The following is a 19636-nucleotide window of genomic DNA, read 5'->3' on the forward strand; positions in this document are numbered from 1 at the left end:
AAAATATTCAAAGGAACCCCCCACCCCCCCCCCACCCCCCCACCCAAAAAACCCAAAACAAAACAACAACTAAAAAAGTTAATTATCCCAACTTGAAAGGATAGACGTATCATTCAGTTGGACTTTAAGGTGGCATATTAAATTTTAAAGTTGGGTTATAAAGAACAGTGTGAGTCTGAGAATAGGCAAAATCTGAGTGGAAACATGTTGATAAATCCTCTTGACGGATCAAAAGTCAGCGAGCAGTCCATCAAAGTGTCTTTAGCATCTCTCCAACTGAAAGGATCAACATTTCACAAAGGCAGCATAACGCTGATCTGGGCTGCAGCCTGAAAGTGAACACGAGCATGAAGAAGAAACACCACATCATGAGAAGCCTAACCCAGGAGAAGACAAGGTGCTCAGGTGGGAATGTGGAGAACCAATCTTCATTCCTCTAACTGTCACAAGCAAAAGTGAAATTCTGAGAATATTCATCTCTGTTTTCCATTGAAACACCTTCAGTGAAGTGGAAACAGCAGATGGCAGTCATGTTGCACGCCAACATGCAGCTCCTGTTTGTCAAAGCGGTCCGAAACAGACCTCCAGTTAAAAAAACTCACATTCACAGTTTTTGTTTTTTAAAATTTCCTAATTCTTCATTTTCTAAGTTTTGCAGAAAAAAGTGCAAATTCAACTTGAACTTGAAATCTGGGGAAACACAGCTCCTGCACCTTGTGTAAACGTGCTGATGGAGGTCCCAGGTTTGACTTTGCTCTCAAGGAAGCCGTGCCTGGGCTCTGTAGAGACTTCATACACCAGCTGTCCATCATGTGTGTCGGGGTCCATGGTCAGCAGCTCCTTCTTGGTGATCAGGTTGGTGGCCTGTTAAAAAAACAGGGTGTAAACAGTTGTGAGACTGTTCCTCAATAACTCATGAAATCCTCCTGAATGTTGCAGGTGATCCACAAAGATACATTAACTCAGATGTGGAAAACTCTCAGACTGTCCATAAACACACTGTGGTGTTAGTTCCACAGATGATGCTGACAATTCAGGATGCTCAGATTGACGGTGGAGCTCAGGAGTTGATCACGTGTTTCTTTTTGCTAAAACTTTGAACTACTATGGTATATGGTTTTCTTATGTTTCCTTATATTTTTTCTGTGTTACTCTTTGCTTAGTATTATATCATGCCGTCTCCTTGGAATACCAGTTGGTGCCTATAGGTCTGGCCAGGTCAGTTGTGAGGTCACAGCCCATCTTGCGAGGGGGACTGAAGGATAGAGGAATCCTCTCAAATTAACCCAGATGTTATGAGATCATCATAGTATATTGGAATATGCAAATATGCAAATTGTGTGGTTTCTCTGGTCAGTATATAACTGACCAAAGTCTTTGTGCTGGCAGAGTAGCAGATTGGAAGCCAGCTTCTCTCACCCCGACTCATGTCATCTGTCTGTGATTTTATTGATGCCACCTGATTCGATATTAAACATTTTTAACCAAACAAAGAAGCATCGTCGAAGCAAGTTCTTTTTCTCACTCTTTTCAAGTCAGCCGAAGTTTCCCTTCACTATCAAAGTCCCTCTGTTCTGTTGGACTTCAGTCTGATAAACATCAACAAGTTTTTATGTATGAGGTGAGTCTGTCTCAGGCCAAACGGCTGGAAAGGCTAGTAAACTTGTGGGTGACGAAGTAGCCTGGGCCGCCGAGGTGCCTGAGCAGCGTTGAGCTGTATGGCAAAGGAGTTTATATTTCTGAATTTCTTATTTAAAAGCAATGCTTTTAATTGATGAGAAACATTGCACATGCAGATTTCAGTGGATTGACAATAAATGTAACTATTTTCAAAAGAATTTGGCCTGAAAGTACTCTCGCAACGAAAAAGAGTTGCACTGTAATATTTTTTGCTTTAAATTGGGGGGTTTTTAGGCTTCAAATATGAATGCTAAAATATAAATTCATAGATCTTCATTGTGCATAACACATGGCTTTTGCTGTCCTGTTATCTAAAGAACAAGAAAGTTTCCACTTAAAGAGTTTCACAACCATAAAAAGTCAAACCGATTGTTAACAGAGTGAATTTAGAGCTAAAACACTGAGAACCTAATTATCTGAAAACAGTAAGACTCATGATGAATGGACAAGGTGACAGATTTACAGTACACACACACACACACACACACACACACACACACACACACACACACACACACACACACACACACACACACACACACACACACAGTGAGCCTTGGGATGGCTGGGTTATCTTTGGTGCTATATAAATATAGTTGAATTGAATATACATGTGAAAGTGATTGGCCGGGTGATCCATCAGAGGTTTGAGAAAACTCAAAAAATAGAATAGAATAGAGATGGCTCAAGATCAAAGTTTTGATCTGTACCTTATTATCCATGTACTCTAGCCACTGAAGCCCCAGGTTGGTGACGATCCGCGGCGTGCCATCGTCAACTGGCAAAATCTCAATTTTGAACTTCTGCGGAGCGGCGGTCACGATCTGGAAAACCACACACAGACAAGAAGTTACATGTTTGAAGTGAACCATGAAAAAAAATGACCTTCATCCATTTACTTTCTATTGGCATGTCCTCAGCTGATTACGGGTGAAGGCCACGTACACTTTGGACGGATGATGAAATATGAATACTCTAAAATACGTGCTTCAGAGATGTTATTCGTTTTTTATTTATTTCCCATGATTTTAAGATGCACAAAGCAAAATCAGAACTCAAGATGTCGGCAGGCAGCAGCCTCTGTACCACGCAGGCTGATGGAGTCATGCACACATTTACTGTCCATTTTTTGTATGGTCACGTGAATAAAAAACACATTCATGTTTCACTTTTAACATTATGATTGACAATAGAGTGACTTGATGAAGCTCTGAGCCCCACAAACAATATATGAATCGTGGTTGAAGGTGGTGGACAATATCGAAGGTGATTGAGCGTTACAGTACATAGATAAAAATATATAAAAAACACAATATGAGAAACGATCTGACAAAAAGTCAAAGCTTTGGGGAAAAGAAGGGCAAAGTCCACAAATACAAGTTATGGGGAGTCAGATGAAGAAATGTTTGTAACTAAAATAACAGCATCAACCCTGCCAAAGTTGTTGTTTCTGTAAATGTATCTGTTTATGCCAATACATTTTTAAGAGAATTTATACTTTAAATCGCTGTCCAGCAAGGATGCAAGGGCCCATTCAAGTGGCCCATGACCACGCGCGCACGCACCTCCTTGCCACCCTCCTCCACCATGAAGAGCAGGTTGGTGCCGTCGGCCACAGTGAAGGTGAAGCGGTCCTTCAGGGAGTTGGAGCCGTCGTGGTTGTAGCTGATGCGGTTCTGGTAGATGTCCTCCATGCTGAAGCTGCCGGTCTGTCTGTAGTGTTGGCCATTCCCGGTGCGCTCAATGATGCCGTGACGAGGTGGCTGGATGATGGTGAAGATGATGGACTCTGCCTGCAGGGACAAAGAAGGAAAATGAATGATTTCATGTTGGGTTTGAGTTCCGGGGTCAAACACCACAATCTGAACTCAGCAGGGATTTTCCATTAAACCCACAGCATCAAAACCTTTAAACAATTTTAACAAAACCTTAGTTTGAGATTTTTAAAGAAAAGTATTTTCAGCATGATATTGTTTTAATGAAGCCTTCCACTGGAAAAAAAACAAAGAAACTTCCAAAGCCCTTCGGCTCCATTTGTGGTTACTGAGCTTATAGCTTGTTTTTTCAAGTCCGCAAAAAGATGTGTATGAAGTCTGCCATAGTATGGGCATGGTCTCTGCAGCCCCCTGTAGACTTTCATTAACTAAACATGTTGAATATAGCATGAGGAGCAGTCTCTTTTATATATAGAAAATTAAACGCTGTTCTTACACTTTACTGGTTCAACATGTTCGATTCTATATGTATAACTTTGTCTGCAGGCAGAAATGTGCAACATCTGTCAGTATTAGTTTGCATTTAACAATCATACCCGCATTGAGAATGTGTGTGAGTAAAATCTACAGCTGAACTTTGCTCACTCACAGACTGCCAGCTGCCAGAGAGGATTTCAGTTCAGAGGAGCAGCGGTTTTACAGATCAGGGTCAGAGCTGCTGATCAATACTTATCAGTTATCTGAGGTTTGATCCAACCCTGCATAAAGAAAACCAGCACCTGTCCATGTTTTACCTCTGTGTCTGCATCAGTGGCTTTGAGCTCAAATTCTGTGATGGTCTTCCTCACACCCTCCTGGACCCTGATACCAGGGACCTGCAGCAGAGGTAGCGAGTCATCCACCGGTTTGATGGTGATGTAGAACGTCTGGGCAACCTGAAGACAACACACATCAGCATTACTTCAATGATACACCTTCAATATCCATAACACCAATAGATCACTGCTCCACAACTCAACATTCACAGGAGACACCCTCTGAACTCTGCAAGGCCCTGATAATAGATAGAATATTAACTTTTATCTCCCAGAATTTGAACAGGAAAATATATGTTTTTGATTCCAATTTCACTTTCAAAAAAGTCCCAAATTGAGAAAAATGTCACAATTGTGGGGAAAATGTCCAAAATCTGAAAAAAAGGGACTTTAAACTGACTGAAATCAGATTTAAAGAATCAAATTAACCAATAATTTTACAATATTTAAGTTAGAACTTTTAATTTTTACTTTAAAAGCTGACTTCTGAGAAAATCGTGAAAATAATTGTTCTGTTTATTTTCAAAATTTTGGGGTGTCTATGATGCAGAATTACAGACAAAGACAAAGAAAGAAGTTTTGAATGAAGCTTCTGAGTTTATGTGAAGCAGAACAGAAGCTTAGTCAGACCTGGGTAATAATAGCAAATTATATAATACAAACAGTACTGAGTTCTGTTTTAGAGCCTGAAGCCTGAGGATCAAGAAGATGTGAGGATAATGAGGATGAGAATGACAATAATAAGGAGGAGGAGGAGGAGGCTGAAGATGAGTGAAGGGATATGGGGGTCTGCTGCTGTTCTGGTGTCTTTGATGGAGGGATCATGATGGAGGTACTCACTCAAGAAATGCACTGGTGCTGAGCAGATATAAATCTGTGCCAACGACTGAATGTCTGATTCGAGCTGGAGGATTATAAACATGTGCTCCCTCTGGGAAACTAATTAAATGAAACAATGCAGTCATGGTGGAAAATTTCAAAACCAGAGGGGATAACCCAAATAAAATCTGCAGTTCCAACAGAAACTCAGCCATATCATGCCCTGAAGCCATCCCATCTCACCACACAGGGTGAAATATTCTGCTTAAGGATGGCATAAATTACCCCAAATTCTGATTTTAATGCAGAACACCTGAGTATGTAAAAGTATTTTTTCCTCCTCAGTGAGATTAGAATTGTAAAAGAGATAAAACTTCTGACCACAGACTCAGTGCGCACTGTGAACGCCAAACTTTTTCACAGGTTCTCTCCAGTCCTCTGGTGTCATTAGCAAAGCAGAGTCCTACACAATGACTCAACTGAGAGAGCTGGAAACATCCAATACAATACAATATGCATTTCCTTTATTTTCACATTCTGAAATATTTTGGCCTCATTTGAACAAAATATCCCCAAAAAATACAAAAGAAAGAAATCCTGATTGAAATTTTGTCCACATTATCTAGGGATGCACCGATACCACTTTTTTTCCAAAATGAGTAGTGTATGAGTACTTGCATTTGAGTACTCACCGATACCGAGTACTTAGGCCAATATACACATACATTTTTTTCCACAGATGTTATTTGAACAACATTCCTACATTGTGATGTACTGACAATCAAGAAAATAGTTCTTTTATGGCACTGCCACATATACTGTAAGAAAACATTTCAATAAAACCTTTGTGTGTGTGTGTGATGATAACAATAACAATAATAATTGTTATTGTTAATAATATTTATAATTGTATTTTTATATTGTTGTACAGCACTTTGGTCAACTGGGTTGTTTTTAATAGTGCTTTATAAATAAATTGGATTGGATTGGATTGGAATAAGTGCAGCAGGAAACCCAGAGATACAGAGGCTACATCCTCATCTACATCGACACAAATGACACAGCAAGCATTTCAAAGGGAGGCTGCTGATGCACCTATATTGAAATTTGCTAAAGTTCTTTAAGACTAGATCTAGTCTTGAGCACTGAACGTCGAGAAAAGTGTTCTTGGTTTTCACCGACAATTTGCACAAAGTGCAGTTACCGCTTATGGCTGTAAGGCGCCGTCTTTAATCCACATCCATTGTCCACCGCTTGTCCGGGGCCAGGTCGCGGAGACAGCAGTCGCGCACTGCATTCCAAGTGAACTTATTACTTGTATGTCTCACTCAAGTTTGGATGTATTCTATAGAGTGTGGGATCTTTATTCACGATATGTCGGACCCACAATATCATCACCGCTCCTACAGGGATTCCCAAAGTCAGCGTGATCTATTTTGTTATGCAATTCACTCATTTGTACGATGTATGTATTTTGAGCTGATACCTTACATAATTACTATCAAGAACTGACAAAGATTTGGATCTAAACGAATGCATATAATGCTGTATGTGAGCTATTGTGCTGTTGCTGTGTTTGTTGTTTGCCTGAAACTGCAATAAAAAAAAATATATATATGGAAAAAAAAATACTGTGATAATAAAGACAACGGTGATAATTTTGGTCACAATAACTGTGATATGAAATTTTCCTATTATTACATCTTCTTTTGTTTTATAATTAGTCCGTTTTTCATTCATTTGTGCCACTTGTAGTCTAAGGTTATACATTTCTCAGTTAAAAATATCTCAACCATGTGCAATTCCCTTAAAATATTAAATTGTTCACCACTTCTGCAATGTGTGGGTTTGTGAGCATGTTTGGGCCCTGAAACACATGTTTCTTCCACATGTACAGTGATAATAATTATTCCTTGCATTCCAATGAGGTTTTTCCACCACTTGGTGCTCTGACCCAAATAACTTTGTGGAGAGATGTTAGAGCACAATTTTCAGTCAAATGCAATGACATTTAAATTTTTTCTCCAGATTTTGTAGCAGTAAAACAAAAATACAACAGATTGTTTAGTGTGTGCTTGTTTTCCAGACCTGCAGAAGGGACTGACATCTGTCGTCAGCCTCTTCTCAACAAGATCACAGTTCAACATGTGTTTCTTTCATGACACTCTCACTAGGATTATAAAACCTGGCTATAATTTTTTTCTCAGATCACTGTTTTATTTTCCCCACCAAAACTATGCAGTGAATAAATCATAAACAGAATTAAGGTCTGTTAAAAATGACCTCTAGTGTTTTTTCTATGATTCAGATCCTCTGCTGGGATGGTTCATGGTTTTCAGCTTGTATGTTCATCACCTGAGACTTTGGCTGTAATCTTAATCTGGACTATGTGAAGGTGATTCTCCAAACAGATGAATAATTTATTTCCAATGATTTGGGGATTTAAAAGCTTTCGTAACCTTTTCAGTGAAGGCCTTTTGAATGAATCACAAACAGCAGGGTATAAATGTCAGGGACTGAAGCTACTCTGAACAGAGAACGGCAAACATCATATGCTGCTGATGTTTCACTTTGTTCATTATTTATGCTGTCATGTTAGCGAGGTACTGATTGTTGGAGACAGACTGAGACATGGTGGTTTAAAGCTCCCTTTATGTTTCTTGATTCACCTCGTTGGTGCCGTCCGACACGCTGAAAGAGAACTGGTCTGTGTGCTTCTCTTCTTCGCTGGTGTGGACGTACTGGACACTGCGAGACGCCAGGTCAGCCTGAGTGAATGTACTGACTCTGGATCCTGAAGAAGGAAGAAAAACACAAATCACCAACTTCCTCTTCAAATAAGTTCTTTTTCTTAACTTTTACGAATCTATCAGATGATATTTCACTGGAGAGTACACACAGATTCAGACAGCTTCCCTTTTTGGCTTTTAAAGAGCAAACCAAATAAAAGTTGGACTTTCCTAATGAGAGTCAGTCGTCTCCACAGATTAAAACTCAGTGGGAAACTCAATCAGGTTTGAATTCAACGATGAAATTACTTAATTGTCTATAAAAAGAAGTGTCATTAATTTACACTTGAGGAATCACAATTCCGTGAAGCCATGATCAGTGGCTGGTGTGTGGGAAGATAATGCTTTTTTTTTGATAGTATACACAGTTAGGGTTCTGTTTGTTCTTATCTTTGTTGCCTTCGCCAACGAAAGTTGGGCCGAGAGGGTTAAGCTTTTTGTCTGCGTGTATTCATAATTACCTTTGCCAAAAAATGTTACACTACCTAGTTAGCATCGATATGAGCTAACGGCTATCATGCTAGTGGTGCTAACTCGGTTCCACAAACAAATGTGGCGTTAGTGAAGGTCTGCGCCCTACCGAGTGCACGTTCTAGTTTTGAAAGACTTCACTTTTATTTTACTATTGTATTATTTAGTTGACAGCAGTGGCTAGTTTTGTGTCCTGGGCGAACACGCACCTTAGCCCCCCCACATGTCACCACCACCATCGCGGTGGGGGAGGGATAACCAACAAATCCAGCAAAACAAGCATATGTTAACAATGTCATTCTCCAACCACACCACCATGCACAAACAAGAAAACACTACATCCTTTTGCAAAAATATCAGTTTATTTAACAATATAAATAGTACCAAAAATCTAAACAAAATTGAAAAAAAAAACAACACACACACACACACACACACACACACACACACACACACACACACACACACACACACACACACACACACACACACACACACACACACACACACACACACACACACACACACACACACACACACACACACACACACGTAGTTCTGTCCTGCAGCATCGTATTACACAACCAAACCTGGGCAGTGAAAATATTGTCAAAAGTAAAATATACTGTAATTTAATTATTGTTGTAATATATATATATATAATATAAATAAATATAGAGTAACAGAAATTGCATACATCCTTACTCACACAAATACATTCATTCACACACTCCAAAGAATATATCTATTGTACTTGTGTTTGCCTGATCAAACTGGCAAATCCTGCCTAAAATCTGACCTTTCGGTCCTTTCTTGATGCAAAATAATCAATGGCATCATTATAAGAAATGTGATTCCCAACTGATTGATTGATGCTGAGGATGGCAAAGCCGGTCGAAGGTTCCTGTGACATGATGGACCTCAGGTAAGTTTTAATAATCTTCAGCTTTGAAAAACTTCTTTCTGCCTCAGCTACAGTCACTGGAAGGGTCAGACAAATTCTGAGACCAGTCCACAGATTTGGGTGGATTTCTGACAGCTGTTTTCATGAATGAATGTCAGCAGCTCAAGCTGAGTCATGGACTTTGATGGTAAGTCAGGTATGTTCTTAAGCTCCTGCAACAACTCTCTGCCATCTACATCTCTGAGTTCCTGAGAGTGCAATGTAGCATGAAGTGCCTCACATTTGTTGTGCCAGCTCTTCATCTGAGAGATTTGGGAAATCTGAGAGAATGCCAAACTTCTGTCTCGCATTATCCAATGTGGAAAATCTTTCATTAATGGAGGCTGTTGCACAGCATCAACAACAACACTGAAAAATGCCACATCCAACTTTTTCACAGCATCACTCAAAGACTCATCATATGACTCATAGGAGAAGTGATGCATTGTGGACCTCAGCCTTTTCTGTTGCAGGAAAGTTTCAACATTCATGCCTTCACAAATATCTTTTGCTGATATTTGAGCAGTCACAAAGCCTGATGCCCTGGAGCTTTGAAGATCTCTGTCTTTTTGCTACATCGACTTGCATGCTGGGACACTGCATTAGTTTGCTCACATAGTGTGTCATGCTCAAGATGTCGTACAACACCACTGTAAAAATGCTAAAGCGGTAAGATCCCACCTCTTCCGACAAGGACTGGGCTTCAACCTTCATGATGGGGTTTTCAGCATGGTCTCTCACCTCAATCAGTGCCTTCCTCACAGCACCTGCCTGATACCTCAGGGGTTCAACACTTCGTTTTACTTTCCCACCTTGTTTCAGTCCACATCTTCAAAGTGATGGTCACATGTCTTACTCAGTATGGCCCATCTCCGAGTGGAGCCTGAAAACAGGTTGTAAAGCTGGTGTACGGAGCCAAAGTAACTTATGGCATCAGTGGAAGCCTTAGCAGCATCGGCCACAACCAAGTTCAAAGTATGAGCCCCACATGGAACAAAAAGAGCTCTCGGATTCATTTGTAGAAGCCTGGCTTGAACACCCTTGTTTTTACCTTTCATGTTGGCCCCATTGTCATATGACTGTCTTCTGCAGTCTTCAAAAGGAAGTTTTAGCTCCTCTAGTCTGTTTACAATGAGAGGTGCCAAATGCTGGCTGTTGACTTGTCTGCCTTCAAAAAACCCATGAAATGTTCCTTTATGCAGGGCTTCTCTGCCAGTGAGATCACTCGAATTACGACTGACAGCTGTTTCATGTGGCTGATGTCTGTAGTGCAATCGAGAATGATGGAGAAATACTTTGCTCTTCTGATGTCACTCAACAAATCTGAGATGATCTTGTTGCTCAACAAATGTAATAGTTTGTTTTGTATGTGGTGATGGAGGTAGCAGGTGTTACCAGAGGTACTGTTTTGGACACCGTTAAGGTGCTCTTTCATTATGGGGTTAAATTGTGCCACCAGTTCAACCTCTTTGAGGAAATTGCCATTAGATGGTGTAAACAATGTTTCTGTATGCCCCCTGAATACCAAATTTTTTACTGCCAGAGACTGCACAATTACAGTTAAACGTGTCAACACTGCTCTCCATCTCATCGTCTCAACTTCAAGAAGTGATATCTCCTGGTTGTCAATTGTTTCCCATTTTGTTATCCGAACTGCTAGTTCTTTCCATATTTTCATGGCATTGAGGTGTTCTGGACTCTTGTCATGAGATGTGAGCAAATACTTTGCATGTTTCCAGTCTGTCAGTCCCGAGCTTTTTAAGTTTATTGTGGTTTTAGAAAACAGTTTGCAGCAGAAACAGAAAAGGCTGTTTTAGTCTGAAAGGACTAACCAACTCCTGGGAATTTTTTCACCACTAACTAATGTTTTCTTGAAATATTGGTGATGGCAACTCCTTCCATCACCATCATTCTTTGGGGAAACAAAGTCAGGCAGTACCTCACTTGGTCCTCTGCAAACCAGCTGTGTGCGAAATCTGTCTTTCAGAATTGAAGGCCAATTAGCAGGGTCAGTAGGTGGAAGCTCGTCCTCAGGAGGAGGATTTGGTAGGGATTCAGTTCCAGGCATTTCTAATGAAGAGAAGAATACATTTTTTTACCGGACACTGGTCCCGTAATCATGAAGTTTTTACTGGAAAGAAGCACATTTCACTGGACCGAAGTAAAGTTTGATGAAAATATCTAACTACTCAACAAGTTATGGTTTATTTGCAAAACTATGAAGAATAAGACAGGCTTATGGTAATATAAAGTTTATTAGCATCACAAACTGTCAAAACAGATGTGAAGCATAATGTGAACATAATGTGAAAAAAGAAAAAATTCACAACAATAATCGCAAAATACTTCAGCAGTCAACAACTTATCTGACTATAATTCACAAATAACTCTGAAACCATGTCATAATGTGAAAAAAGAACAAAAGAATTCCAGAAACAGAAAAGAACGCTGCACGAATATACAAATAACATTTTTATTTAAAGATATTTCTGAATGATACTGATTTTTAGTTCTCTAAAATAAATGTAATGTTTTTCTGGATTTGATAAAAGCCCTCACCACCACCATACAACATCAAATAACTCGCAAGTTGTTTGGAAAAATGCCACCACGCACAAATCATCCCACAGGAACCGGTCGTGAACGTGACGTCACCATTCAAAATGGCAGCGCCCATCGATATGAAAGATGGAGGTGATTCTTGGCTTTTTTGAAGGGATAAATGAAAAACTCGGACATGAGACCGGCTTTAAGAGGATATTAACCGAACCAAGGGCATTTTCATCGGTAACGACCAACTGTCCGACATATTTCGCGTTCACTGTTGACCCGATGAATGTCCGGATCAAATTACAGTTCTTCCCTGCACCCACATGGGGGCGCCAAAAATCCATATCTGACGCGGTGGGGGTCGCAGTTTCTGGTATAGAAAAATTTTTCGCCCTCTCCCACCCCCTCATGGATTGCGCCCTGGGCGGTTGCCCACTTTGCCCATAGCAAAATCCGCCACTGGTTGACAGTGTGGTAAATCCGAATGTTAGTAGACAGACTTTTCACTGTGTGTGTGTGTGAGAATACAAATAATGTCGGTATAAGAATGAATGTTATATACAGTGAAGCATTAACTTGTGTTCACCTTCACTTTAATAGCCAACATTGTATGAGGCAATATTCAGTTAAAAAGAAGTGACCTGTCAAGCTGCTTAAGAAATCAATGTGAAAACAGCAATGATTAAAGGAGATGTCACATCTATAAGATGTCAGACTTATGAAAAAAAAAAAAAAACAATTCTACAATTCTATTGAAGACAGGGAGAGAAAAACACCTTTGAAACAAACTACAGAGGAGATAATCAACTTATTAAAAACCAGGAATGGGGACAGAGAGAAAGCTGCAAACAGCAAACAATGACCATGTGAAAATATCATGATGTTGCTCTAATGCAGGGTTTACATATAGACACAATGTGTTGCAAATATAATTTTCCTGTTATTACTGGCACATTCCTAACATTCTTTATGTGAATTAAGCCTCTGAATAGGTTCTTAAATGGGCATGTCGGTGTGTAACATTCTTGATATTTGTGGAGCATGTTTTTGGCTGCCAAAAAAATCTTCCACAAATATCAAGAATTACCTTGATTCGTGAAGTTTGCAACTGAGCGTATCGATAACTTGTGATGTGTGGTGATGCCTAACTGAGCGTGACAGCATTTGTAATGTAATCTTGATGGTTTGAGTTTGTGACAAAGTAGCATGACAGCACAAGCTTGACTCATGAGTCTGGCTTTCTCCGCTGCAGCATCTTCCTCTCTGCACACCTCTAGAGACCAATTATGCATGTGAGCACAAACGTCACATGTCAAGTGTTCAGCAGCTGACGGTAGAATGACTGGGGTGTGTGTGGAGCCGTATATATATGCACAGTGGCTGACCTGGCTTGTTTTACGCCCTGGGCGAATACCCACTCCTCCACGAGACGAGGAATTCTTTCTTCCTCTCAAGTGCAGTGTGCTCTTTCAGATTCACTATCCGCCATGGTATATACCAAATACTCCCGATTCACAACATTCGTGATGGAATAGCGATAGAAAGTGATATGTACAATGGCGCACAGCAGCGCGGAACGAAATTGATGACTGTGCACCATGACTTGTGATGATTCGCCACCGTTTCATGCTATTAATGCTTTTTTTTTTTTTTTTTTTTTTTTTTCCCCGCCCTTGTCCTGTTCGGCAGCTTGGGCCAACAATATGATGTGATTGAGAGCCTTCGGAGTCAGAACAGTTTTTGGTCTTGCAACAGGGAGAGACCTGGAGTCTCCTCCTGTTGCCTCCTCCGTCAGAAGTTGGCATGGCTACCGTACACGACAGGGGGGGAACGCACAAAGAGAGAGAGAGAAGAGAAGAGAGAGAAGAGAAGTTGAGGGGGGAGGGGGGGGGGGGGGGGGGAAGGGGATAACATACAATATCCTTGTTGTGCTACATATATTATTTGCAGTTATCACACTGATCCAAATACTTTCCAACTGTTTTTGGATTAAACCAGCCTGAGCAGCTCTATCTAGACACTAAGATGATTTCTTAGATTAACCAGCCTGAGCAGCTCTATCTAGACAGTAACGTGAAGCAGGAACATGAATTAACAAAGAGGCAACAACAAAAGAGGAACATGATTTTTAAAGTGTGAGCAAATGATGACATAGAACAAGCAACTTCAGAAGCACCTTTCGTGAGGAGTGGAAGTGTGTGTGTGTGTGTGTGTGTGTGTGTGTGTGTGTGTGTGTGTGGCTTGTCCACTGGGTGTGACCGGAACTGTTGTGGGGGGACCCGTAGCGACACCCCGGGGTCCGAGGCCATCGGGCCCGGACACCGCCACCCCGGCAGACGGCAGCCCCCCAGGCCCGGGGAGACCCCAGCGAACCACCCCAGAGAGCCACGCCCCCGCCCAAAAAGCACCCGACGGAGAATGCAGAGAGGAATCCCCCCCAGGCAAGAGGAGCCCACAAGAGAAGGATAAAGGGCACAGGGCCCCAGGTCCCGACCCAAGCCGCCAAGCCGAGAAAAGGCCGGAGCAGGGCCCCTGGGCCGAGCGGGCCGAGAGCCCCCCCAACCCCAGCGGCGAGTCCCGCCGCACCTCCGGGAGCCGGCCCACCCACCGCCCCCCCCCAACCCGGCAAGGCAAAGACGGCCCCAGCCGCCGCGCCCCGGACCAGCCCCGCCCCCAGACCCAGGAAAGCGAAGGCCCGTGCCGGCCCTGGTCGGAGGACAGTCAACTGTACACCCCCAGGAGCCTCATATCCCACCCGCCCCATGATTCTCCCCCCGATCTTGATTGATAAACCCACCCACAGACACCCACCCCCGACACAGACACAGACACAGACTCAGACGCTCACACACTCGGGGGGGGGGGGTGATGACTCTCGCCCCCCAGGCCGCCGGCCGGGCCCCCACCCAGCCACCACGATATCCCAACCTCCACCAATCCAACAGCAAATGGGGAAGGAGCACCGCACCCTAGCCCCCCCACGAGCGCCACGCGGGAGGTCCTGGGGGGAGCCATGTCTCCCGCCCTCCCCCCGCCCTATATGTGTGTTGTATGTATGTAAGGGTGTGTCTTTGTGTTTTGAAGAGGTGGATGCAATGTGTGTGTCTATGGTGCGGTTTAAAATTGGGGGGTACCCGGCCCGGGCGTTCTACCGCTGACATGCGGCAGAACCCCGAAAGCGGCTTACCCCTCAAGACCCTGCGTGACTAAGTGTGGTTAAAATTGTGGGTGGTGCAAAGTCGGGGGAGGACCCAGATCGCAGTTAAGTAGCCCGGACCCCCCACCTAGGCACCGCCCCACTGTTACCTATTGTGGAGTAATATAAGGTGAGGTAAGGCAGGGAGGGTTCTGAGGGAGGGGGTCCCCCCGTCGCTAGGACCTTGGCCCAGCTGGACCCCCCGCGCTGCCCCACCCCACCCCCGAGCGGCCGGCCTAGGACCCGGGGAGCCACACCCCCCCGACAAGGCACCGTAAGGGGACCCGGGCAGGGAGCCCCCACCCCACCCAACAGCCAGACAGCAGAGTCCGAGACCCGCAGGGCCCAGTGCGAGCCCGGCCGGAGGCCAGTGGCCAGGGCACCCCCCCTCATTCGCGCACACACCCCCCCCCCCGTCCCCCGCTCCCCCCAATCCGGGAGCGAGGCAGACCCGGAGCACGGCAGCAGGGACCAACCCGCCCCACCGGGGGAGGGGGCCAGAGGGAGGACCCACCCCCAGCGCCGCAGCGGGCACCCCCACCGGAAAGGGGGAGGCCCCGCACCCCCAGGGCCCGGACGCCCCGCCCCCAACCCCCCCTAGCCGACAGCCCAGCCGGGCTTGGAGATCTTCACAGAATGTTTTTTCAACGTCTAGCCAGCCTTCATCTAAGGGTTTCTGATTAATCCATTTTACAACATAAAGTAGTTTATTGGCCAGATAATAATTATAAAAATTTGGGAGTTCTAAGCCACCTTGGTCCTTGGTGTTCTGTAGTGTTTTTAAACTTATACGTGATGGTTTGTTTTTCCATCAGAATGTTGAGACGTGAGAATCAAGAGTGTTAAAGCAGGTTTTTGGTGGTTTTGTTGGGATCATTGAGAATATGTAGTTAATTTTAGGCAGGACCATCATTTTGATTGTTGCTACTCTCCCCATAAGTGAAATTGGGAGTGTCCTCCATCGAGTGAGGTCCTCCTCTATTGCTTTAATAAGGGGGGTGTAGTTTAAGTGTACCAAGTCTGAGAGTTTGGCTGAGACGTTAATGCCGAGATATTTGATGTTCCCTGGTTTTAGTGGGGTGTTAGGTGTGTGCTGAAATGTAGAGTTGATAGGCAAGACGACTGATTTGTTCCAATTTATAGAATATTCTGAGATTGAGGTGAATCTGTCTATTAACCCTATTGTTTCTGGAAGAGAGGTCTGTGCGTTTTGCAGGAAAATTAGCACATCATCTGCATAGAGACATATTTTATGTGTTACATTTGCTGTTCGTATTCCTTTTATGTTATTGTTCTGTCTGATGGTTGCTGCTAGTGGTTCGATAAAAATTGCAAAGAGAGATGGTGAGAGTGGACACCCCTGTCTGGTGCCTCTCTCAAGATTGAACCTTGAGGACATTTGGTCATTGGTTTTAACACAGGCACTGGGTGAGGTATACAGTGTTTTTATCCAGGAGAGGTAATTTTCTCTAAATCCAAATTTCCGTCGTGTAGCAAGTAGAAATTTCCAATTTACCCTATCAAAGGCTTTTTCTGCATCTAAGGAGGTGATAATGGCTTTTTGTTTATTGTGGTGGCAGTGGTCTATAAGATTAATTAATCTACGTGTATTGTTAGTGGAGTGTCCTTCCTTTAATAAACCCAGTTTGATCTGGGTGTATGATGTGGGGTGTGATTTTTTCCAGTCTGCTTGCTAATGTTTTACTAATTATTTTAAGATCTACATTGATTAGTGATATCGGCCGATAGCTAGATGGTAGTGTGGGATCTTTATCTGGTTTTAGAAGAAGACTGATGTTTGCACAGTTCATCTGTTGGGGGAGAGTTGAAGTTTCTTTAATTTCCTCAATTATTCTGAAAAAAATAGGTGAGAGTAAAGACCATAATTCTTTGTAAAATTCAGTGGGGTATCCATCAGGTCCTGGAGCTTTACCATCAGGCATGTGCTGGAGAGCTTCCTGCAGTTGTTCAACTGAGATGGAAGCTTCTAGATTCTAGATGCTATTAATGCTTGATAACAGGTCGCAACTGTCCGTGGCGGCGCCTGATGCCTCTGCCCTGAATCATATAATTTAGGTCAAAATCATGATCCTTGGTTACTAATTGAGATTCATGCCATTCCTGACTTGTTGTCGCTATGCGTAAACAGTACGGATGCACCGATACCACTCTTTTCCAAAATGAGTAGCGTATGAGTACTTGCATTTGAGTACTCACCGATACCGAGTACTTAGGCCAATACACACATTTATTTTTTTCCACAGATGTTATTTGAACAATATTCCTATATTTTGATGTACTGACATTCAAAATTAGTTCTTTAATGGCACTGTCACATATACTGTTCGAAAACATTGTGTGCATGGCCGCTTTAACAGATGCGCTGCTCGTTTGACCAGTGTGCATTAGGGAGCGAGTGTGCTTATGCAGAGCAGGTCAAGCAAGAAGGTGTACATAAAACTAACTGGCAAATAAATGCAACAAGTGTTCAACTCAGAAACGGAGTTCCATATCCTGCTTTCCACCGGCTGTGAGGCGAGAGAGTTAACCCCGAAGCTGCGGACAGCTCCAGCCCCGCGGTAGAAGTTGGTCTCCCCTGTGTCTTCTGTCCACGGTCTGGAGACCGGAGCAGGAAGGGTTAACACTTTGTCATGAACTGAGAACTAACATTTAACAAAAGTGCTTTCAATTAAACTTGTCTGTCTTGGAAACGGGGCTGCCGTGGCTGCCGGGAACATAGTGTAAACGTACCTTTAGGTTTCATTTGTAACTTCAGAGGAGTTCAGGGTTGAGGAAGCTTTTCAGTGATACTTCTCTTCTTGTAACAGGCTGAGCATCTTCTGAAGCAACACAGTGGGATGATCAGGATGATCAGGGGCCTCCCCTTCGACTCGGGATATTTTCTTATCGAGGTAACTTCTGGGATTAACCCTGGGTTTTCCGTACTGTGATGCTGATTCACTTCTTACCTGGTAAATCACCCGGGATACTTACTGAACTTCTAACCTGCTTCAGAGCAGGTTATGTTGTGGATTAGAGATCAGCAAGCATTACAGCTCCATCTCCGGACCAATTAGAGCTCTTGAAAAATAGCCAGCCCATTCTTAGAAGATTCTGATTGGTGCTGTGTTTCAGAGCAGGGAGGAGCGCTCAGGAGAAAAACAATGTTTTAAAGTGATCTTTTTGACATAATAAATTAAACATTTGTCACTGAGGCTTTGAAGGTTGTTTCTGTTCTTGACTTGTTCGAAGTCTGTTTCGCTCCAAAAGAGTTGATCTGGAATCATGAGGCTAATGATCACATCTGACAGAACTGCAGAAACAGGAATTTGTGGAACGCAGAACTACTCATGTTGTCAGGGCAAGGATATAATATTCCAACACAAAACACACCACATAGGGGAAACTGAGCATCAAAAGAACTGGAGGAAGTTCTACCTGAAACTTTTCTGCTGTAATAAAGTGAAACTGAGTGATTACAGTGTCGTCCGTTTATATCAATCAATCAATCAATCAATCAATCAATCAATCAATCAATCAACCAACCAACCAACCAACCAACCAACCAACCAACCAACCAACCAATCAATCAATCAATCAATCAATCAATCAATCAATCAATCAATCAACCAATCAATCAATCAATCAACTTTATTGTCATTGGAACAAGTACAACAAAATTTCTTTTAAGCTTAGAAAAAAGAGAGACGATGAGAGGAGAAGAGAAAAAAAAAGGCAGATTCCAAACTGTGCTCCATAAGGGAGCACAGTTTGGAATTAGGAAAAAAAAACACCTCAGCGCATTTAAAGCATCAACACAGATTACAACATATCTCTAAGGCAATGTGGGCATTCCGGGAGGAGGGTTGCAGCCTCTTGTGGGCGTGCAGTTCGTCTTCTCAAGCTGCCGTTCTGACACGAGACAGTACAAGACAAGGAGCAGCAAGCAGGGAAGATAAGGGAGGAGAGGAGAGAAGAGAGAAGCGTCTGCCTTCGTTGAGAGCGGGAAGAAGAATATATATATTGTCCAATGGATTAATATTGTTTAATCCAACAAAGTCACACATTAACAAGTTGGGGATTTTCTGGCTATGACTGGGGCAACAGTATTGCTTTCAGGCTGGTGGATGTGTCTTCAATACTTCACTACAGGGTTTCTCATTCTGTGTGATTGGTCAGATAGTCCAAACTCCACCCCTTTCATGTGAACCCAGTGGGAAAACCCTGGGTTCAATTATCGAGTTGATAACCGGCTTCGGATTCAAGATCGCACATGTCTGGGTGAGTTAAGCAGGTAACAGAGCGATATCCTGGGTATGTTTATCACGGGTCGTAGTACAGCCTCTGGATGATCAAGACAGGCCCTTCTGGAGCTTTTAAACGCAGCTGTCATACCATATTATAACACATAGATGCTGAGAAGTAGAAATATTAGTAGAAGTATTTTCTATTCAGGATACTTTCCCTTTCTGTACTGTTTTACATGTCAAACTAAAGCACAAATGAGAAAACTGGTTAGTTATACACCTGCCAGCTAAATGAGGGTTCCCAGCTGAAAAATAATCCCCTGCTTTATGTAAGTTAGATTAGTTTAAGAAAGCTGAGAAAACTTCAGTCCTCAAAGTTGTGGAATCCTTAAAGCCCAAAGTAAGTTCTAA

The 19636-nt window shown here is 42.8% G+C and overlaps 1 protein-coding gene across 1 annotated transcript in view; it reads right to left on the reverse strand.

The window, feature by feature from the left end:
- The window catches only part of fras1 (Fraser extracellular matrix complex subunit 1), a 442407-nt gene that overhangs the window by 56677 nt on the left and 366094 nt on the right, over positions 1–19636 (reverse strand). The window contains exons 47-51 of the mRNA XM_080467793.1: positions 7699–7823; positions 4190–4330; positions 3246–3473; positions 2391–2504; positions 714–864 (exon numbers count right to left, since the gene is read on the reverse strand). Of these exons, the coding sequence (XP_080323919.1) occupies positions 714–864; positions 2391–2504; positions 3246–3473; positions 4190–4330; positions 7699–7823 (759 nt within the window). The remainder of the gene's footprint in view (positions 1–713; positions 865–2390; positions 2505–3245; positions 3474–4189; positions 4331–7698; positions 7824–19636) is intronic.

The sequence above is a fragment of the Lipophrys pholis genome (assembly GCF_963383615.2).
Source record: "Lipophrys pholis genome assembly, chromosome: 7".
Taxonomy (NCBI): Eukaryota; Metazoa; Chordata; class Actinopteri; order Blenniiformes; family Blenniidae; genus Lipophrys; species Lipophrys pholis.